Source organism: Protomyctophum bolini, assembly GCF_963924005.1.
Source record: "Protomyctophum bolini genome assembly, chromosome: 10".
Lineage (NCBI taxonomy): Eukaryota > Metazoa > Chordata > Actinopteri > Myctophiformes > Myctophidae > Protomyctophum > Protomyctophum bolini.
In genome coordinates, this window is record NC_137871.1 from 18,766,182 (window position 1) to 18,789,951 (window position 23,770).

At 43.7% G+C, this 23,770-nt stretch overlaps 2 protein-coding genes across 2 annotated transcripts; one reads left to right on the forward strand and one right to left on the reverse strand.

Moving 5' to 3' along the window:
• Positions 1–7,465: 7,465 nt before the first annotated feature.
• On the reverse strand, positions 7,466–10,918 carry LOC308322827 (exportin-4-like; the record flags this gene model as incomplete). Its single annotated transcript, XM_080774302.1, has 1 exon — positions 7,466–10,918. The coding sequence occupies one exon, from the start codon at positions 10,916–10,918 to the stop codon at positions 7,466–7,468; it is 3,453 nt and encodes a 1,150-aa protein (XP_080630428.1).
• Positions 10,919–13,881: 2,963 nt separating this feature from the next.
• On the forward strand, positions 13,882–14,544 carry LOC308322212 (syntaxin-12-like; the record flags this gene model as incomplete). The annotated part of the gene is made up of 1 exon (XM_080773406.1): positions 13,882–14,544. The coding sequence occupies one exon, from the start codon at positions 13,882–13,884 to the stop codon at positions 14,542–14,544; it is 663 nt and encodes a 220-aa protein (XP_080629532.1).
• Between the last annotated feature and the right edge of the window lie 9,226 nt (positions 14,545–23,770).

The following is a 23,770-nucleotide window of genomic DNA, read 5'->3' on the forward strand; positions in this document are numbered from 1 at the left end:
CTACACAACAAAATAACAGAAAATAAAATTCAAAATAAAATTTGAGAAAGACAGGCTTGCCATTGACAAAAGAAAATGACAAAGAAATGGGGTCAAGTATAAAATACATGAAAAATAAATAAAGAAATGCATATGTATAAATAAATAAAAATTATAAACGGTTGTCTCTCTCTCCGTTTGACCTGGACCTTTTGTTTACTTTAGGGATTAAAGACAGAGCTTTTAAATGATAAGCGATGACAGCCGGCAAAACGCGGCGCGGCGCGACAAACCTAATCAAACAAACAACACCACCTTCACCCCTCACTGCCCTGCAATCAATGTCATTACACCTATCTGACATTACAATTCTCTCTCTCCTTTTATCTCCCTTTCTCTCTCTCTCTCTCGGTCTCCCTCTCTCTTTGTCTCTCAGTCTCTATCCCTTCTCTCCCATTAGCTCTGTCTGTCTGTCTGTCTGTCTGTCTGTCTGTCTGTCTGTCTGTCTGTCTGTCTGTCTGTCTGTCTGTCTGTCTGTCTGTCCGTCCGTCCCTCTCTTTTTCTCTTAATCTCTCGGCCTGTCTCTCAGTCTCCTTCTCCGTCTCTCTCCTGATTCTTCCTGGCTCTCCGTTCGTCCTGTTTTGCATGCTCTCCCACCAACTTGCCTCGCTTGCCAACTCCATTCTGCCTCTTTGTCGCTCTAATTGCTTGGCCGCCCACATGTCTGAATGGTTGTTGTCTTCACCGGCAATATGCCTCTGTTTGCATGTCAAGTCTGACGCTCAATTTACCAACCGTCACGTGCCGGTGTCACGGCCCCTAAAATAGCCGATCTACAAGCTCACAACCTGTGGCATCCATGGCGCGGTGTGAGTTTGTAGATCGGATAAGTTAGGGGGTGCAAAACCGACAAACGGCGAAAAACACCATCTATTATACTCTCCTATCACTTCTCCCCCTCTTCTAATCTCTTCCAGGCACTACTCTTCGGAGATCTTAAAAGCCTTTCAAAGGCTTCATTTCTTTCGACCTCTGGGCACAATGGCACTTAATAGCAGCAGAGTGCAGAGGCAGGCAGTGCTACACTATATGCCAGAGTATCATAGTAGTAGTATGGGCACATGACAGAGTACGGCCTGGGTTAAAAATACTGTAGCATATACTCGGGATAGTACAATTTAGGTCCCAGGTAACACGTCCGTTGGCAAGTCAGAGGTAATAAATCTGGCACTTCTTTCTTTCAAAATCGTATCTTTGAGCCTTGAAGAATTTACTCTTATAATTTGTGTTGCGGGTTGTCTGCTTCTGCAGTCTTTGTTCCTCTCAGTATACCAAGTAAGAACTTAGCATCAGTCTAACATTATACTAAAATAATATATGAAACTATAGGATAGCAGGTAAACAATGAACCAAACAACCGTTTAAATAACATTAAATAACAATTTCTAAATTCAATTTATGGACTAGAGTAGCTACCAGAATGTCCGCTGACAAACCTACGCCCACTGCAGTGCTTTGAAAACCAATCTTGATACCGTCCCGATATGAAGGACAGCAAGGCTTCGCAACGCAATTATTTCTTAAGATTTCCGAACTCTTTCCATTCAATGAATTTAGATGTCACCAGACGTGTCGGAGAACTCTGAACGTCTAGCGAGACTACCATAGCCCAGCTTTTATTCCATGAGGTGCAGCAATCGGACCCGGTTCCACCAATACGAAAACATAAGAAACACATACCAAGTGGTCTAATGAAGTACTGTCACCTCACAGACACAAGAAAAACAGAATCAATACAAAGATCATACCACCCCATCTATAAGGGGAATTGACACACACTGCAAATATGTTAACATTTTGTACTAAACCCATAAGCGTCGTTTTTAGTATGCTGTCAGAGTCAAATGAACTCTATGGACTTTGCAGTGCAGGGGTGGAAGGAGGGCATTGTATATGTGTGGGTATGTACTACAGTATATGGGAGGCACAGTGCTCTCAGGTCCAGTTGGCAGCACATCAAAAGTGGGCAGTGCCAAAGCTCTGAACACTGAACTATTACCGTGCCTCTGCTTGTGTATGTCTGTCTGTTAGAAGGATGTCTTCATGCATGCAATTTATACTTTGTATTCGTGAAGGAATATGGGACTTTGACCAGCTATTCGTACATGAAACACATTTCAAAGATGTAACATTGCAAACATCGGGCACATCCTGTATCAAAATATGCAGAAAAGAGCTTGCAGAAAGACTATTTATGGTAAATGCTCCCCTCAGAAAATGTGGTTCTAGTAGTTAAGAGTTGAAAGAGCTGCCCCATACGCCTGCTAGAACACTAGCATGCTTCCAGTATGCACAGTAAGTTGACTTGTAGTTCCGAATACAGTATCTAAGCAGCAGAATGGAAGGCACAGCATTTTAGTAGATGGTACTAAAATGTCCTTAACTGTGGACATCCGTTTTGAATGCCATAATGCATTGAACGGGACAAAATCACGTTTAATCAGAGCATTGAATGCTCTCAGTAGCCGTCTATTGACCTACAAAGATCTCAGTATCCTGTATTCTGTGCGGTGGATCACGGCTACCAGCGACACTGCGTGTTGTCAACTGACTACAGTACATGGCCAGTTAAGACTGAGTTTAGGGTTAGGGTTAGAGTTAGATAATAGATTTCGTGTTAGGGTTAGTAATGTCGGACATCGTGCATCATCGCTGTCAAAACAGTAGCCGTGATCAACGCAGAATGCAGCCTACTGAATTTCTCAAACGTCACAAGATAACGTTTCGCCCTGGAGACGGTAGGTCAGTAGACGCGTCTATGCAGCATTCAATGCTCTGATTAAATGTGATTTTGTCCCATTCCATGCATTGATGGCATTCAAATCCGCTACTGTGGAACCGTCTCCAAGGCAGTTGAGGCTTAGACATGATGAGATATGCATTGTAGATTGGGTACCAGTATTTTCTTTTGAAATAGGGACGGAGTGGTTAACAAGCTGGAATACAAAAAGGGACACCCGAGTGCTGAACAAGGGACACCCAGAAAAGATAGAATCTCACTGTACGTATTATATTAACTACATATATATGAACTTAGTCTGTCATGGCCAGACTGTGTCTGGAACTTCGGTGTACAAACCGATTCCAATGTCACAGCAAAAAAAGTTGCACGTTGAATAGTGGGCTCTGATTGGTCACCCACAACTCTGTGGTGAAGACCACACCAATCTCCCCAGGGACTTTTCTTTTCTTTTCCCTGTGGCAGATTTGTCTGGTTTCCAGGCTAGTTTGAACTTGTAAGATGCGTGGCATTGTTTCATTCCCAAAAGTCCAGCAGTTCATTAACTTCTTGTCTGCTTGGGAGGCAGAGCTCTACCCTAGAAAGTACCAGACAATTTTGAAACATGGTCTGTCTGTGAGCTGACTTTGTTTTTCAGCTATATGATGGAGGCGGGGAGTTACTGAGGGCTAATGAGGCCTGGTAACGCTTTAATCACTGTTTTCATCAGCGCAACGCTGGATTAATGATTTATTACGCGCGGATCATGCCTATTTCATCTTATTAACATTGTGTGCCTGGATCCTTCTCTTTTCATCTAAAACATGCTAATTCTTTTTTCCTGGATACACCACAATAAATCAAATCTCGTTCTCGCGGGCAAGGCTACCTGTGCAAAGGTAACTTATCTCATTCTCTCGTTCTCAGTATTCAAGGAGTTTAGGGACACGTCTTTAAGTTTCTAAAGGACAATTGCTTATTTCAAGGGACGGTTGCCAACCCTAATTGTACTGTAATTGTAGTGGTAGGAAGTTTGCACATAATGATTTCACCCTCTCCTTTGTACAGTATCTGCTGTAAAACTCATGATGTGACAAAGTTGAAGTAAACTTCTGAGATTCCTAATTTCCCCAGAGGCCGCTGTGCTGTAGGTGAGCTTCTTTCGGCATGGCATACGTAATTTGCTGTTTGTAAAACTATATCGTCACAGTATCTTCCCCAACTGTTTACAGTTTCTTTATTACATGAACATTAAAAAAACCTCAACAAAGTTGATGTTGTGAATAAAACTTGGAATTTTCGTTTAGTGTTGACTGCAAAATAAATGTATATCAAATCTGAGTACTTCTTCCATCAGTTGATCTATGGATTTGATATGACTTGGTGTCATCTTGGGGTTTTTTACAACCTCATTTCACATGTGATTTGACCTCAATCATATTACAATACAATTCAGTCAGGATGCATGTACAGGAGACTACTACATCTGAGATAACTTCAAACTGGCATACTGCAAGGCCGATGCATGCATCCACGCACACACACGTGCACGCACACACACACAGGGAAATGCACATTTTTAAAATGCAATTTTACTAAAAGGTCTTAAACGCCCACATCACATGACCAGTGTGCAAACCCATACTGTAGACGGGCAACACACACAAGTACACATTCCCATGCACAGAATTGTGAAGAGCAAATGGGCCGAATAGAGAGAAAGGCATTGACACAATTGTTTGTCTTGAGAATCCTCAACACACACACACACACACACACACACACACACACACACACACACACACACAGTACACACACACACACACACCCACACACACACACACTCTCACACATTTCACCAGCCTTTCCATTAAGCGAACCACAGAGCGATGGAAGGCGTACGAGAGTGAAAGAGAGGGTGGGAATAAAAGCGTGCAAAGCAAGCGGGGCAGATTTGGGTTCCATGAAGCAGAGAGCTACAGCCCGGAGTGGTGGCCAGGCCACGCCGGGGTAAATTGATCCGTTTATTGTGTGGTGTTACTATCTCCCAAATCAAATGACAGGCCCAGGGGAGTGCTTCTTCCTCTGGCGCTTTCTGCCTGTGACGAGCGCCCAAAGATGGACCCATTTAATGTCAGTAAATATCTGCACTGTTCTCCGCTTTCATTTTCACAGCACACGCACATGCATGCACACGCATGCTCGCACACACGCACACGCATGCACACACGCACACACACATGCACACGCACGCACACATTTTGCAGAAGGAACATGTTTCACATGCAATGAGAAACAACAGTATTTCTACCCAGGGTTAGATTTGTTGGGGGGGATTTTGATACAAAAAATGGTGATGCAACGTGCGTTGACCTTGTAGATCGGCTATTTTCGCTAATATTCAATTTTGTATCTGGCTCTATATATACTGTACATACCCCAACGTATACTATATACGGTTGAGGCCTACAGAAGCTTTTTACATTTGTCTGCTTCCTATAGCAACGCCCCACCGTTCCAACTATGGGATTGCAAATATAATCATAGTGCAAACCAGTTGAAAGGAGGATTTTCCAACCTCAATAAGTCTGACTCCAGGATCGCTGTCCTTGGTGGGTTTTCTGCCATCTGCAATTATTTGTTATTATGGGGCAGCTATTTATTGATCATAAACATAGACCTTTATTTCTGTAAATGGCTTTATTTCTATGTTTACATGCATTCATTATCATTCTTAAACGTAATCAACTTTCAACCTTCTCTTCGTACAATTGGTCCTCATGTATATGCGCATTATATGGCACTATTTCCATCCACTCACTCTGTCTCATTGGTGGGATGGACTGTGGAACCTGCCTACCAGTGACATTGGCGATGGGAATTCCAAGCTAAACTACAGCCTCACTCTTCCTAGACAGATTGCATGTAGCCATTGTTCTGTTCACAGCCCTCCTTTGAGAGACAGAGTGAGAAGACAGATATGGTGCTATCTTATAATGAGCATTAGTGTGGATGAATAAGGTTAAAAATGACTTTCCTATAGCCCTATATCATTGAGCAAGTGGTAGCACTGGCAAACCTGTATTGTGCAGTTAATAAGTTATGGATGTTTTCATTTCTTTCATAAATCAATAATTTCTCTATGGACTATTCTGGGCGTTTAAAATCAATTTGTGGTTTGCAGTGCTTTCAAACCAATGCAGACTCTAGCGGTTCAACACAGCGGGACCTCATCTCTGAGCTAGAGGGTCCAAACAGAGCTGCTATTTGCTAGAGATTTGTTACATCATCAACAAACAAATAACTGATCTAGAAGAACCTGTTGCATCGAGAGGCGTTGTCAGCTTTTAGATCTGTTATTGAGGGGCCCTCCTATATGCCCAGCTTTGTGTGCTTGTGTGTACCCGATAGCGATGATTTGATTGGCTGAGAAATGTGTGTACCCCCCATAGTGATGATTTGATTGGCTGAGCACGGAATGTGATGTACTGAATGACTGTATGATAAGAGCACCGTCACTTCACACGCGTGTGATTTATTTTTATTATATTCTGTCTAGAACTCCTGCAGGCATTTGTTTTTAGTGTGGGGATGCTGCCTTTTATATAAACATCACACTTGTGTGAAGTGAGCCTTTTTTACTTTTATACGTCACGTACGTTACTACATGATGAGGAGACAGCCAACAATCTGGCTCCTTTCTTTCTTCTAGGAATTATCCGGTGCGGTTTCAATTTACTGTTTCTTGTGAAGTTGTTTCCACATTAGTTACAGTTGTACTGTTTCTGTTCTTTATCCATCCTGGCTTGTTTCTTGTATGAAACACAATTAGTTACAAGATGTATTATTTATACCGGCCACATGACGTCTTACGTTGTGATTTACTGCCCTAAACAAACATTAAAGTCCATAGACTTGGCTGACAAAGATTTACATCATGAATGCTCTAAACCAGGGGTGGGAAAATTTGACGATGGAGAGAGCCACTATAGTTCCACACTAGGTCATTCCAGATGGCCACATTGCGTATTACTGTCGTAGCAAAAATAGACAATCTGCAAGCTCAAAACGCGTCACACTGCGACGCGTTTTGAGCTTAGATCTGCTATTTTGGCTAATATTTGAATTGAAATCCTGAACTTTTTGCTATTTTTTAATTGGAATCCTGAAAAGGTAATTTTTTTATTTAATTCCCAATGCCTTTCAAATGCCTTTAATTATAGTTATGGTAATAACTATGAACTAAATAAAAAAACATTGGACATAAAAAAGACAAGCTACTAATTTAGACTGAAGTAATTAAAGCGGGTCAACATATTTGCTTGTTTGGAATTGTAACAGCTGAAATCAATAATATATCAGTATTCTGATATTAACGTGAGGGCCACATTAAGTGACGGTGGGGGCCGCATGTGGCCCCTGGTCCACCAGTTGACCATATATGCTCTAAACAAATATTAAATTATATAGACACTTTACTTCATAAGTGCTCTATACAAACATCAAAAATCCCATAGACTTGGCTGCTTAATCTTCAAATTATACGGTGTATGTACTGGAAGGGTTAGCGCCTCTTAAAAAAGAAAGGTGGACAGTTTTCACTTCAGAGTAGCTGACAATGTAGTGAGTGGTGGGTTTGTCTTTTTCGTTTGTCTCTTCTACCCATAGCTCTGGTGCCGGGTGGGTATATGAGTGTGTTTCCAGAGGTTATTTGACACAGAGGAGACCTCCCACATTGGACACAAACTCTTCCAAGCTCTTGAGGAAGGTGATTTTCTGCTTGCGGTTAATGGTGGGCGGGCTGCAGCTGGCCGTCAGTTTGTTGAAGGCGTCTGCCAGGCGCTGGCAAACGACAGCATCTCTCTGGGAAGCCAGCAGAGTCTCCACCAGTTCAGAGTACTGGGCTTGATGCAGGCACACCAGTGTGTATAGGGCTTCCCCGGCGGCCACCGTCATCTCTGTGTTGTGTTTCTGCAGCAGATGCATATCAAACACCAACTTCAGGAAGTGCTGCGTGGCGACAAAGAGGGGCGTGTCTTTCTCCTGTGTTTTGGCACACTGCTGTGCCAGTGGAGAGACGGCTTCTAGACACAGCTGGCTGACCTCTGACCCCATCACTGTCATTCCCAGCTCTAGGGAAAACATGAGGCTCTTGAAGAGGTCTTCGGGTAGTTGAGGAATCTTCTCGGGAAAGATCTCACAGATGAAGGTGATGAGCTTGTAGTACTGGTTACACAGGGAGGGGAACTTGAGCAGATCCTGAGACATGAGAGGAAGAATAATGCTGACGCCGTACAGAACCACGTCTGCCGCCAGCACGGTCCGGTTGGAGGCCGGCAGGCCCTGCCCCTGACTATGGAACGAGCTGTCATTGTCGCCAAAGTCGATGAACTCTTTGGACAGCAGGTTGATGAGTAGCTCCATGATCAGCAGGAGGTCCTGGTACTGGTCTTCCTCAGCCGTGGTGTCTGTCCGCTTTATGCCTAGGTTATTTTTAGAGTAGACCTGCAACAGCGTCAGGCACGCTTCATACAGCTTCATAGAATTGCTCTCGCTCAGGTAGCAGATCTGTTTGTGAGCCACCTCCACAAACACCTTGATGATGAGGTTGATGGTCTCTGGATTGCCATGGTACACATCCATGAGGCTGATGGAGTTGGACAGGAAGTCCATGAGGAAGGAGAAGAGCAGAGCCACGTTGTCAATCTGCGTTGCTTCCGTGATGCCACACAGGGACTCCAACGTGGCCATAATCTCCTGCTTGACGTCCCCCTCCTGGCTGATCTGGGAAAAGTTATCTCGATTGATAAGGTTCAGGAAGCGCTGCTGTAGAGGGTGCATCACCTCAGACCAGTACTGCTGCTTTGCATCAGAGTCCATGTGTGCGGTTCCTCCCAGAACCAGCACCTTCATAAGGGTTCTTTGGACTGAGCTGGACAGCAGGTGGAAAGGAGGGCTGTGGCTAGAAAATCGCTTGGCCAGGTTCCACCAGTTCTCACACTGAACCACCATGTTGGCGCTCTCCCTCTTCCCAACCAGTGTGACCAGTAGCTCCACTGTGTAGTTGGTCAACTCTATCTCTGCACTCCACACAGATAGGTTGTTGATCACCTTCTCCAACAGGTATCCCACAATCCACTGGGCTCCCTCTGTGTCTACGCCAAACACCATGCTCAGAGGGGTACTGATCTGTTTGTAGATCTTCTCGTCCACCAGGAGGTAGGTCTTAGCCCACCGTCGAAGGAACCACACAATGTCTTTGCCCATCTGAGGACTGAGCAGCTCTATCAGGCTGGCCCTGGTCGCCCTCGACTCCACCTCGGATATCCTCAACACCGAAGACAGTAGCCTGATAACCAAGTCGGTGCGGTCGAAGCCAGGGATGCAAGAGGCCTTCTCCCCCAGCGAGACCAGAATCTGCAGGCTGGTATTGATGTCCACCTCCGTTGAATGCTTGATAGAGAGCTCCATCACCTCTGTGGGTATCAGGGGGGTCTCACCCTGGGGGTCATCCGCTAATAGATAACCTGAGACCAGTATAAGCCAGTGGATATCTTCATAAAGGTTGTCCAGGACTTTGCGGTCCTCTGAGCCATGTTCAGAGGAGGCCATGAGATGCTGCTGGGTCCTCTGCAGCTGGCCATGGAGTCGTGTCACTCTGTCCTCCAGCAAACTGATAAGTAGAGGTATACAGTGGTCAGCAGCCACACGTCCCAACATGCCGATGCTGGCTAGCTGGTCAGAGAACAGCTCCCTGTCATCCTCCTGCAGCTCGTTAATGTTCTCCCCAGCATGCGATGACACATCGTTCGTTGACAGGTTGCGCGTGCCATCGGGTGCAGAGAGGTGACACTGGATGTAGGAGTTGAACACCTGGACGGCCGGCTGGATGAAGCAGCCTCGGGGGAAATAGTCTTTGTACTGCACCAGGGTCAGCCATGACACCAACAGCTTGTCATAGGCCTCCATGAAAACTTCATCGTCTTTTTCCAGAGCCTCCTCTAGTGCGGCATTGCGTCCAAAGGAGCATGTGAGAAACGTGAGACAGTTGATGAAGGAGGTGAAGAGCTCGCTGGGCAGGGTGTCCATGATGCTGCGAGTGAACGTGGTGATCATGTTGGAGATAATGTTAGAGATTCCAACCGATTCCGAGTCCTTGATCTCAATTCCATTGATCATGTTAAGCAGACCCTCCACCAAGTGGGCCAGATATGAGATCTGGGCATTCTCGTCTGGGAAGATGGGACCGTGCATGGAGGCCAGCTGGGCCAGGCACTGTAATGAATCCTGGGCCATGTCTGTGTCCTCCCGGACCTTCCTGTGCAGGGTGAAGAAAAGGTCCATGACGCGTTTGTCCAGCAAGGCTTCCCTCCACAACTCTGTGGGCTTGAGCATCACATTCGGAGTGGAGTCGAACATGGCGATGTAGTAGTGCCCCAGAGTGGGCGGCAGGAAGTTCCAGCTGAGGACCTGATTGGCCAGGGCCAGGTAGCGCTGGAACACAGAGGACATCTGGGTGTTGAGGTTCTCCCTGCAGCTGAACTCCTGCAGCACCTCCATGGTCAGAACAAAGATCTGAGGCAGGTCCTCCTCCTGAAAGAGTCTCTTGCAGGAGCTATGGAACTCCAAGCTAAGACCGATGCTGCTGGTCTTGCTGGAGCTTGAGAACTCGCTAAGAAGAGCGTTCAGGATGGAGCAGGCCAGTGTCTGCACTATGGGGTTCCCGCTGCTGATCAGCTGTCCCACCTCGTGGAAGATGCTCTTACAGTTCATGGACTTGTCCAAGGACCCTCTCTTCACAATGACCGCCACCGCCAACAAGATCTGCTCACGTACATACTTCTGTAGGTTGGGTCTCTGTAAGATGTAGGTGAGGAGGAACGTTCGTAGCGACTCAATGCTGTTTTTCTCCAACAAGATCCATTCTCTGATCACAGCCTCCATGATGGCTGTAGCAGCCTGGAACAACACATAGTCCACCTGACTGGTCTCTAGGATGTGTTTGCAGACATCAAAGGGTGATTGTGACTTCCTGAAGGAGAGGAATATGTGCTCGGCACGCTGCCTCTGTTCTGCACTGACAAAGGACGGCGGGGCCGTTAAAACTTTGGCAGCACTTTCCAGCTGTGAGATCACTCCTGGTGCGCAAACGGCCGCCATGATCCCCGTCTCGTCAATGATGCGCCATGCTAGACACAGAAATTATAGTTAGATAGCAATTCCTTTCCTACACGATGACCATTTGAAGACTGCTGCGTGGCACGGGTATTTCCACATTCTGCCCCGGCTGGGGTTGCTATAGCGATTAATTTGCCATATTAGGGAGATCAAGAGGCGTCTGTTTCACTGATTGGTCGAACTAGCCCATCGACTTCCTGGACTGACCAAGTCCATGACATTTGTTTCTGTGCCAACATGGTTCTCAACGTCGGGTCCGGGGGCAACCAGGGGGGTAAAAAAGGACTCTTCTTGCCCGGGCCGCGGGCGTAGCGGCACCTAGGCTACAGTCTACAGACCGTACTAATGCCAACCGTGTTCGCATGAGACAATTTGACCATTCTGATATAAAACCACAGTAAGGGGGTACAAAGGGGTCCAGGACCCCTTTGGGGAGATCTTCGCGATAGTAACTTTGTTTTTTGTTTTTTCAGCATCCCTATTATGTGGGGAACATTAGCTGAAAATAGCCGATCTGCAAGCTCACAGTGCCTCGCAGCGTGAGGTGTTCACAACTCCTCACACGGTTTGCAGTAGCTCCGCAGCGTAGCATCCAGAACTCTTGTTACTCAAAAAGTTGTGAGTCCAGTCGATGAGGAGTGGAGGAATACTGAGGGGAAGCAGTTTCTAGGGAACACACATTGATCATCTGCATAATAGTGTTACAGTATACACGACTATTACGACTATTATTTGGGGTTCTAGCCCCTCCTATAGCCGGCTGTCTGTGCCTGTGTGTACCACGGATTTGAGGATAAAAAGTGATTACAATAATTGTGATTGGCCGGAATGTGATGATGTATGATGATTCGAGTGCCCCTCACTACAGTGTCATACATACTCAAAGGTGTTCAGGCCTGGACCTCTAGAATGCCTATATCTGTGCATCTCGGTCGGATCAGCGGATTCTGGACAACCGCCTATCTGACTTCATGCCAGGCACTGCACTCCCTCAGGTCCTCGATGACACATCGAGGACCTGATGTTGGACGGCTCATGAGATACCGGAGGGACCTTTAATGATGTCCATGTTTGTTGATATCAGGTTGCTATGGTCACGTGACGTCACCTGACATGGCACCACCACTGGGGGATTGAATTGGAACTCCATGTTTAGGAATGGTGAACTTATAGTGACATCAGAGTGATCAGTTTAGCTCAATTTTAAACTGTACGTCTAAGAGTTCCAAGGAGCACTATTGAGAACTTTCCAGACTCCTCACCTTCAGGAGAAACAGGATCTCTGGATGAAATGTTGTTCTGGACGGTGGACCCGGAAGGAGTGCCTCTGAGAGGCGGTCATGCTGTTGTAGCTGTAGGGCACAAGGTGTATTCCTTTGGAGAATATGGAATGGTGAACAGCGATGTGGACATCTTCAACTCAGTGTCTTTGCAATGGATGAAGTTTCCCCCATTTATAAATGGAAGAGAAGAAATGGACTTTGAGGTCCTCCTCACGTGCTTGGGACATACAGCTGTGCTGATAGAAGATATCATCTACATCTGGGGAGGACTGGTGTTGGACTGGGTTGTCATCTCTGGAGGGTAATACTGGAACGTGCTCCATGCATTTGACGTCAACACCCACGGAACGTTCAAGCCCAAGATTTCTGGGATTGTTCCAGAGGACACGTGCGGCCACTCAGCCTGTGTCTTTGGGAAGTCCATGTATATCCATGGAGGATTCCGGCTGACTAGACCCACTAATGACCTCTGGAAGTTGGACACCTCCACAATGGTCTGGTCCTTAATTTACAGTGGAGGCATTCCGCCGCAGCCTTCAGTGCATCACTCTGCCACCATCATCGGGACAAAAATGTTTGTTTTTGGTGGCCAAGATGACAAAGAACATTGCTACAATAGCATCAGAGTGTTTGACATGGAGACAGACTACTGGCTGAGCACATCTTATAGGGCACAGCTTGTTCCAGAAAGACGCACCTGCCATTCAGCCTTTGCCTACAAGGCAGAGCTGTACATATTTGGTGGCTACAACTTTGACAGGATCCACAATGATCTGTGGAGCTTCCAGCCAGAGACCCACTCCTGGAAGAAGGTTGATCCCAACGATAATTAATATGGCCATGGTTGGCGATCGCGCAATCCTCTTTGGAGGATTCAGACGGATCCAGGAGGATACAGGCACAACAGACAATCCAGTTCATGCTGAATCTTAGACATATGTCCTAGTCTAAAGACATTGTGCAAGCTAGCTGTTAATGTAATCATTTGTTAAGTGATTTGTCTTATTTCTCTCAAGTTCTCTCATGTGTTTCTATGGCTCATGTGCATATTGTGTATAGCTTTTTTTCTGTATTGCTTTGTTGCTTTTCTGGTTTGACCCTTGATCTTATCGCTGCTTGCAGCTATATGTATTATTAATATGTTGGGATGATTGATGCCCATTGGGAACGGTGCCCATATTTGTATATCTCCATATATAGAGATCTCTGTATATGGGTGTCTGTCTGTCTGTGTCCCTTTTGTGCCCATATATGGTCATAGCTTTGTGGCATATTTATGCATGGCTGACACAGAAATCCTATATGGGCAGACAAATACAAAGATCTCCATATATGGTCATGGACACAGCCAGACACAGAGATCTCCATATATTAATGGTGACGGATGACCTAATCTGTGAGCTCACTATAAAACAGTAACTTATAAGACAAGATTTTCAGTGAAACAGCCAAATATCTTTGTCTTCACTTTCTTGAAAGGTCTATCCTCCTCTTAGAAAGTGCTAAAACCTCCTCCGACAGGCAATGTGCCAGGTAGCGGTGCCCCAGGACACCAATACACTTATTCAAACAAGCATGTCCGACATCCACCAAAACGCCCTTATTCAAACATGCAGTTCCAACGTCCAAACCATTGTAGAGAACACTGCTCAGATCAAGGCAATGGTAAACCAACTAGGGACCGAACAGGACACCAGTGAACTTCAAGACCGACTGCGTCAGATAAAACAATACACCAACCAACTGGCAAAAGAAACTAACAAACACCTGCAAGACTTGAAAGACTCAATTCCGCCATCGGAACAGAGGCGACAGAAGATCCAGAGGGATCGTCTGATGGACCACTTCTCCACAGCACTCCACAGCTTCCAGACCATGCAGCGCCGTGCAGCCGAGAAGGAAAAAGAGTCCGTCGCCCGAGCGAGGGACGGATTCCTCCTGTCAGCTGAAGATAAAGATGGACATCTTATGTCTTTTTACAACCAGGAGGAGGACGGTGGTGAGACCAGGATGCAGGAAGCCGCCATCACAGACAAAGACCTGGAGCGCATCAGGGAGCGAGAGGCCAACATAAGGCAGCTGGAGTCTGACGTAATGGATGTAAACTACATCTTCAAGGAGCTGGCGCTGATGGTCCACGATCAGGCAGAGATGATACACAACATTGAAGCAAACGTGGAGAATGCTCAGGTTTACGTGGAACTAGGTACGGAGCATCTGGGGAGAGCGGCCGGCTACGAGCAGAAGTCCCGTAAGAAGAAGTTAATCTTAGCTTTAGTTGTTTCCATCGTGCTCGTCATAGTTGGCATCATCTTGTTTGCATAAAGGGACCTATCAATAATGGCAGAAAAAGCCAAACAAATATCTTAATAGAAATCAATTAACACTTACACAATTATACAGTAGAGATTGGGATCCCCCAAAAATGGGGTTTCTTTAAAATCAGTTGTCAGATGTACCGTTCAACATTATGTAGCCATGCATGTTCTAGTCTCTGGTAGACCCAGGGCTCAAGATTAACGGCGTCCCGACGTCCCGGGGACTGTAAAATATCTATTTGGGACGTAAATGTATCTCATCCGGGACGGTTTCGGGACGAGAGGAGTTTTTACACTGAAAATGCGCATTTCGTGTGCAGCCATGAGCAGCATGAGAATTTGCCGTGCCGTCAACCAATGCTCTGTCCTCCCGTTGACAACAACAACAACGCACACACTACATTCACCCAACGGAATCATAGGAATTATATTGCTTTTGCCCCGTGGATGAGACATTTAGATCGAAAAACTATCGGTTGGAAGCGTGGATAAGACCATGGTTGTGGGCCACAGAAAGGTTCCATATGGACATGGGGCTACACTACACCAACGTTTAACGTTAGCTTCCATGCTAGGCTTGCTAGCTGGCGTCGACATTAAATAATATGTTGGTATATAATCATCTGAAGCAACAGATGTTTTCTAATGCTCAGATTGTTCTGGAATTGCTGCCCCAACACTGTGGAATGTACACCCCAAAATCAAAACGCTCTCATTCCACATTGATTGTATTTATTATTATTATTTATTGATCCTTCGTCTTAGTATTCCCCCTAATAAAGTTGTTTTTATTTGTTTTCTCATGCCAACCATGTAATAGACATTTGAGTATTCATATACCTGCATTGCTGCACGTTATCTGTTGGTCTTGATCAAGTAGCCTACACCAAAATAACAAAATCCATTTGAAAATAAAAATCACTGTTCTCAGGTCGAATATTGATATGCGATTAAAATGTGATTAATTTAGATTAATTAATTACAAAGCCTCTGATTAATTCGATTAACATTTTTAACCAAGCCCTATTTTTCATCTGGGAGCATTTTGACTAAATCAGTGTATCTACAGAAGAAACATGAAGCCAAACAATGAATGTACTGCATGTATTCAATACATGCAGTACATTATTTGTTTGGCTTAATTGTATTTCTATTACAATAGGAATACTGTAACTGCCGGGGACACTTGTTGGTTTTAACTTCAATTATTTAGTTTGAAGTTGATTTGTTTTATTTACTTTGCTTTGGTATATACTTATTTTTGACACTTGTATGTTTGGTTTACCTTTATTTTATTAATTTCACAATTTGAGTGGTGCTTTTTGTAAAAAAAATCCCGGGACGGTATACATTTACTTCGGGACGGTTCAAATTGTATTTTGGGACGGTTCCGGGACGGTGGTGAAAAAAGTTAGTCTTGAGCCCTGGGTAGACCCCTCCACTGGTAGGAGGGAACCAGTCCCGGTACAAACCTACAGACTCATCATCATCATCGTCAATCATCGCAACGGATCCCAAGATTTACATTATTTTGTTTTTGTTTGCAGAATAAGATAAAACGGTGCACATCCTCCGATCTTGGTGCTGAGCCAAACTGTTAAACTAACAGATATCATGAACAAAAGGAAGGGCTCGCAACTCACTTTGTAATGCTCCAGGTAAATCTATTCACAATCACAGGAGGACATACAATGTTTCGACCCGTATTGGTCTTTCTCAAGTATAAATGAGATAACAGGAAATTATTCATTTTATACAGTGTGGACAAAAGAGCCATCAGCCACATCTGGTGTTGTGGGGTGGCTCAAACAAGTGATTAGAAACATGATTGGCAAACATTTCTTCACATGATCAAAGTTAGTGCACAAATATACATCATTATTTTTTATATCAATATGATTTTAGTAAGTGTATGAAAGTAGAAAGTTTTAAAAACACAATAGACAAAGCTGAGTATATCAGTATGTCAACACCCATTGGCTCTAAGGCCAAATAAACATGGTCCCCCTAATTTTTGGGACATTCATATATGTAGTATCCACAATCTAACGGTTTCAAAAATCTGTTGTTTTCTCTTTGAAAAACCACAGAAAGAAAAAACTGAAAAAGTATTAAAGCTACATTATGAACTCTATGTAAACCTCCAGTGGCTGTATCTAAAGAATCCACCATAGCTCTCTCTTTAGTAATAGGTTATCTATATCTGTTTTTGTTTGCAACACCATAAGTATATGAAACAACTAGAATGGTGCAATTACGGATATTGCAAGTGTGGTTGCATTTTCCCTCGTGCAGCTCACTAAGTACAGCCAGGGCTCGACAGTGCGACTATAGGTGCTCGCATTTGCTACTAAAAATAGCACTGTGCGAGTTGTAAAATAATTTGTAGCACCGGTGCTACAAATGACCATTCAATCGTGATAAAGACAAGGCTCTACAGCAAGTGCACATTCTATAGTCGCGGTCCTATACCTACATTTATATTTCTGAACGGCGGTGTCGTTCGGCCAAAAAGAGCAGAGCTGCAAGCTAACAACGTGTCGAGGCTCAATACGGTGTTCATTTGAAGATCTGTCCCCTTTGCTCCCACCGCCCGACCCTCCTTGTGTTGCTGCTCAGTTCTCCTCCCTGTCAGCAGCGGAGCGAACGCAGCAGGATAGCATGGTAGCACAGAAGACAGAAGGAGTTGCTAGGACCCGACACGTTGAATACTAAAGTTATTTGGAAAGTTTGTAATGTTAAAACATCACTTGATATAACTTTTAACCAAACGTGGGTGAAACAGCATGCAGCCGTACATGCAACAAGTGCACGTGCACACGCACATGGAGTGGACGGATTGATTGATATCTACCAAAAGTTAACAACCCTTGCTTAGCACCTCGCTTACATAAGCATGTGCGCAGCGCAATACGAATGACCGACCTGGCTGGATACTAGTCAGTGGCTACCTCTGGTCCAGCTCTCTAAATGCAATGCATTAGAGCTATGGACCAGAGCTAGTCAGTGGCCTGCATAACGAGCAACGGAAAAAAGGCAAATATCCCCCCACCACCTCCTTCCACCACGCCGAGGTGTATATGTCCGATGTTCTGTCTGAACCATAGACTGTAAAACTGAAGCAGTCAAAGCCAAGGAGAATGTTACAATACTAATTCACCATCGAGTAGCCTCTGCACTAAATGTCACACTCACATGATAGAAAGTAAAAATGGATAGTCTGTCTGTCCATCCATGAGCAACATAATGCAGATGCGGGCGCACATTGTGGGCGTATACTGATTACATCAGGCATCTCCATATATGGGCAGATTGGCAGTTCTAGACAACCAATCAGATCTCTATATCTGCCTATTTGCAGGCACTTTGGTTGAATTCAGCTTTGTCAGAAATTGTGTAAATTACATAAAATATGTGTTTTCATGGATTGGTCTCACTTGCAACCAACCCCTAAGCATATTGAATTAATTGTGTAGATTACATAAAATATGTGTTTTCATAGAATGGTCTCACTTGCAACCAACCCCTAAGCATATTGAATTATATCTTCCACATTTCCAATAGATATCTGGGGAGTAGTTTCCCCTTATTTGCCTTCCGTTACTAATAGCCTATTCCAGCCCTCATTATTTTAAGATGTTATTTTGCAATAGTTGCAGGCCAGTTTCAAAGTGGGCTGACATATCTGAGATTGCCTTGCAGTGGTTTACATCATACTTGACAAATCATACAGTGGTTGTTTTGTGTGTTGATTCGGTGATGTAATGGTGATGTAAAATAAATGGTGCCAACACAAACATTAAATGCCATTAACAATAAAGAGACAATATGATGACGTAAATTTTCCCTTCATTGTCAATGGCGTTTTTAAAACAAACAAAAGAAAACATTAAACCATGTATATAGGTGGGTCTCCTATAAGTAAAAAGTAAAATATATATATTCTCTACTCAAGTAAGCTAGCTGGCAACCTTTTTTCTTTCTGTGGATGGCTAATGTATATTAACAATTTGCATGTAGCCTACTGTATGTCAGTTTCCAGATTTAACAGGTTTTTATGAATGTGCGATACATTGTTAACCATTAAAGAAAATCATAAATACATACATACTAGGGGTGTAACGATATAGTAACTGCATCGAAATGTATATAAAAATGAAAACAGGAACATTGACTTTGTATCGTACTTTGCAATGCAAATAATCTGTATTGAATAGTTTTGCTATGCAAATGATTGATTGTATCAATAATACATTTTTGTGCGTGGTATTTAGCAATTATTTGAAGAAAAAATAAAGAGTGGTTTAATTACTTAGTTTAAAATAATGTCAATGTATTTTAAATAGTTACTGTATCGATTTCAAATCATTAAATCATATCAGATCCGATCGCCATAATGAACCAATATCGTCCATAACGTATCCTCAGCCATGTATCGTGATACGTATCGTCTCGCGAATGTAAATGTTTAAATGTATTCGTTACACCCCTAATACATACATACATACATACATACATACATACATACATACATACAACCCCACCCATTTTAACCAAATACATACATACGTATGCGTCTAGCTTAACTTGGACTCAGGGGGGTGGACGCCTCTGCCTTGCATAGTCCCCAGTGAATAGGCATTTTGCCCTTCACTGGTAACCTTATTTTGGATTTGTTTTAAATATATGAAGGTTTTGTGGGCTGGGCTTTTTACTAAAAAGCCCCCCCTTTTAAATACTACACACATACATACATACATACCTACATACATACATTTCAGACGTTTTAGCAGTTTTTAAGGACCCACTTTTAGGCCAGTGCACCAGAGCAAGCTTTTGCCTTTTTTTAAACCCCACCCATTTTAACCAAATACATACATACATACATACATACATAAATTACATACATACATACATACCGTGCTACATAAAGTCTGAGTACCCATAGGAGCACTCCAAACCAAAGTTTCAGAAACATTCTCTTTTACATTCTTTTTTAACATCAATTCCCAACCTAATCAGTTAAGATTGGGTTGTTGTTTGTCTGTACGCACAGGGAGATTGAAATGTTTTTTTTTGTTTCCTCTCTTTCTCTCCCTCTCCTCTGTCGCTGTTTTGTTCAATACGGTTGAGAGGTAAGACTCATTTGGCGCAAATTGATCCAGCACTTGGCGAGCTAGCGTAGCTAACAACACAGTCGACCTAGCGAATGGTCTCCCCTGCTTTATTTGGGCATTGATTTGCTCATGAGACGAAAGTAAAAAAGAGTCTGCCCCTCGTTAAAGAAGACGATGGGTGGGCAACCGAGAGAGAGAGAGCCCATTGTCAGTGATTATTATAATGTGGCTGTCTGTGTATTCAGCCAAGCAGTTAAAGACCTTGGAGAGTAAACAGAAAGTTGGAGATAACTGTAAATAAACCAAGGAGCACAGAGTCACAAAAACACACAACTTTCAACCCAGCGATTCCCAACCTGTGGGGCCCCGGATAATTAGCTAAATTATGATAAACTATAAATATTTAAAAAATCATGGTATTATTTTCATTGTGATACCGATGAATGTGAACTTAAAGTATACTATGGTAGTTCCATTGACTCAATACGGAACACAATCGATTGATTTATCCTTAAAACAAACATGCCTTGGAAAAAATGCACACGGCTCCACTTAACACGGCAGCCATCCGGACATAATGACATGGGCAGCATAGGTCTGCCACGTTGAAAGTGTCTGTGTGGGTTTTTATAAACTGCTTTTTTTTGTGTGACAATTTTGACCCTTCCCTAAGCCTCACCCACCCTACTCTTTGTCTGGGAAGCTGCGCTTCTCACCCATTGAGATGCATGTTCTTCAAAATGTCTTCTAAATCTAGTCAACAAGGCCTGCAGCTGCAGTAGCCTGGGCACCATTTCATTTCGGTATGATCCGGTCGGAAGTGAATGATATCGTTACGTCATGTTGTAGTATTGTTTTGTAGTCGACAGGCAGGAACAACAGCTATGAGGTGATGGAAGCTTTCCCAGCTTAGCAACTGTTGCTAAACTATTTGCATTGGCATTGGATAATCGCTTTTGGGGTGGGATTTATAATAATAATAATAATAATAGCTCAGATTTATATAGCGCTTTTCTGAATACCCAAAGCGCTTTACAGGGAACACTAAGAACAGACTTTATTAAGAGAAAAAAGACAAAATAAAACATAACAGATACAGGGTTAAAAAGATAAAAGGATAAGCGAGACGTCAACTGGGGAAAGCTTTTTTGAAGAGGTGGGTTTTGAGTGAGGTTTTGAAAGAGGGGAGAGAGGGAGCAGCTCTGAGGTGGTTGGGGAGTTCATTCCAGAGTTTGGGGGCCGAAACGTAGAAGTGTCTATTGTCGTGGCAGACCCCTGAACAGCATTTGGGCCTAGTTTGGTGAGAATTGGAGCAATGGTGTGCCTGCAGGTCCCCGGAGGACCCTGACATAGACCTGACGTAGACCTAGACCGCAACGGTGCGCTTCATAGGTCTGCATGTTACACCCACCGCCGACCAACCGTCGGTTGACCCTCTAGACAATTTTAATATAGGATGTTGAACGAATGAAAAGTATTAACAACAGTATTAAAACAACTTCTCAAGAACCATATGAGGAACAATTGGTTCTTCATGAGGAACATGAAGAACCAATTCACTAAATGCAATGGTTCTTGTGCTTCGTAGAACCGTTAAATTATAGGCTTTCAAAGAGCCATTGAAGAGGCATTATTTTTCTATGTGTGCTGCAGACAGTTCAACCATTTCACAATTCACATCAATCTTTCTCACCACTCTACCAAGAAGGGTTTCATTTTTAACCCACAGGGGGCACTGTTGGACTACAGGTAACACTGTGTTTGTGTGTGCGCGTGTGTCAGACAGACAGACAGGCAGACAGACGCATACACTTGACAAGGCGTGCTGTTCAGGAGCTCTTGATTATCATTCACAGGCAGACCAAGTATGACCAATCATTTAACAACATCAAAATAAACAAAACAAAGATTCATTCAGGACACAGCGGCGGGCTGCAAGAGTCACTTCCTCATGCTATGACGGTACATGTACGTACACACACACACACACACATGCAGGCACACACGCATGCAGACACGTGCACGCACACACACGTGCACGCACGCACACACACACACACACACGCACGCACATACAGTACGCATTCACGCAAGTTAAGCCGTCATTTATCAATGGAGTGTAAAATCTTCCCCAAATTTGACACAGTCACACACACACACACACACACACGCATACGCAACTAGCAAGCCCAACTGGTGTGTTGTATCTTAAATAAATAAAGAACGAACAAACACCTGCATGAATTAAATAGTAGCTGTAGGCCTACCCTACACACACATGTTTCCCTCTCACCTCGCTTGTCTGGCTGTCATGTCCACGGCTCCACGCACACACCAAGGCTACATGACACGTCACTCGCCATGCATCGCCATGAATGGAATACGTTTGTAGGCTACTGTTCTGACACACTGCACAGCACACTGCTGTGTGCATGCTGTGGGTGGGTGAGTCGTGATGCCTGCAGCCCTGCACCGCACGTTAATGAGAGATAACCTAGCTGGCAAGGCAGTCATTAAATAATCAACACTTATGGAGTGATTGATGAATGAATCATAACAGTGGCGTGCACATATAGACACTAGGGGGTGCTAGAGCACCACCTGCCCTTGCCCTCTGGACAGCAATGTGCCCTTTTGAAAAAATTAATGTATGTATGTATGTATGTGGACCATGGTGACATTGATCAATTCTTGATATAAAACAAAGCTTCAAATTTATTATTTAGGACCCACAATCCTATAAATCTCACACTATTAAGGCAACCGGCCGGTTCCACGCACTGCACAAGGTGCCCTTTTGTCACTTGCCCCTCTAAATGTCTGTGTACGCCACTGAATCATAAACATATGGATGAAGGCTGGTGTGTGCTGGTGCTGGTGTCGCTGTTTAAACGGAGCCTGCCGCAGTCCCGTCTCGCATAATCGCTCATCCTGACCCAGATGACCAGATCTGCCGTTCATCTGAATGACTGTTAAAGCACTTTAAATGTGTGAATGATTAAGCCCCTTACACCTATAGGCTTATAGTCTAATTGCAAATATAGGCAAGCTATAGGCCTATATGCTTGTCATTGTCACTTGGAAATAAAGGCGTTCAGTCCATTTATGCCTAAATATATATTTTTAAATATCACAGGGATTATAGGCATCTGATGATGTCACGCTGCGCTCCCAAGTCATCTCACAAGTGCACTCGCATATATATGTTTAACAAGGCCAGTAAAGCACTGTTTGATTAAGCATACACTTATATATTGTATACAGTATATATTATATATTGTAAACATGTTATATTGTTTTTAATTGCGTGATTTTAATTGCTTGTAGCCTATGTAAAGTGTGTATATTCATATACACACTGAAGACACTTTATATAGGCACTAGCTGACTATATATGCCTATATATCACTGTTGGGATAAAACACATTTTTCTATGGAGTTGTGTGCACTGGAAATAATAAAAAGTCCCCCCATTCTGTGTTGCCTATAGAACTGGAGGTCTGAAAAAAACTGTAACATTATGAAGTACATTCTCAAAAATCTTGTAGTGTATGGGAGGGATTATAGGAAATGTAATTTTTATAATTGAAAACGAGCTAATAGGTAAAGCAAACTGGAATTCAGCAGTGTTGGACAATAAGGGACCGTGTCCATGAAAACGCCCAGGCTTACGCTTGAGGCTTACGTCTGAGTTGAACATATTTCTTTCGGCAAGCAGATCAAAGCACCACACGTGAACGCGGCACGAGAAATAAACACTCGCTGGTGGAGTTAACAAAAACGCTGCACTCCCGTTGTGAACAATTCAGAACATACGCTGCACCCAAACAGGACCCCCCGGAAGAGATGTTTTCAAGAATTTTCAAAAGATTTGAAAAATAGCTTATCTGTAGATTGAGCTTGTAGATTGGCTATTTTTGAATATCCAAAGTATAAAATATTATGGTTAAATTGGTTGAACTGATGGACTTTGAGAACCACTGTCTTAAACAACCAGACATAAATATACTGTAGTGTAGATCATCACTAGGCATTCGTTGCCCGAGGTTGGATAATAGAGGATGGATATGAAGAGGTTGGATAATGAGGTTTGTCAATGATGTCAGACCAGAAGTA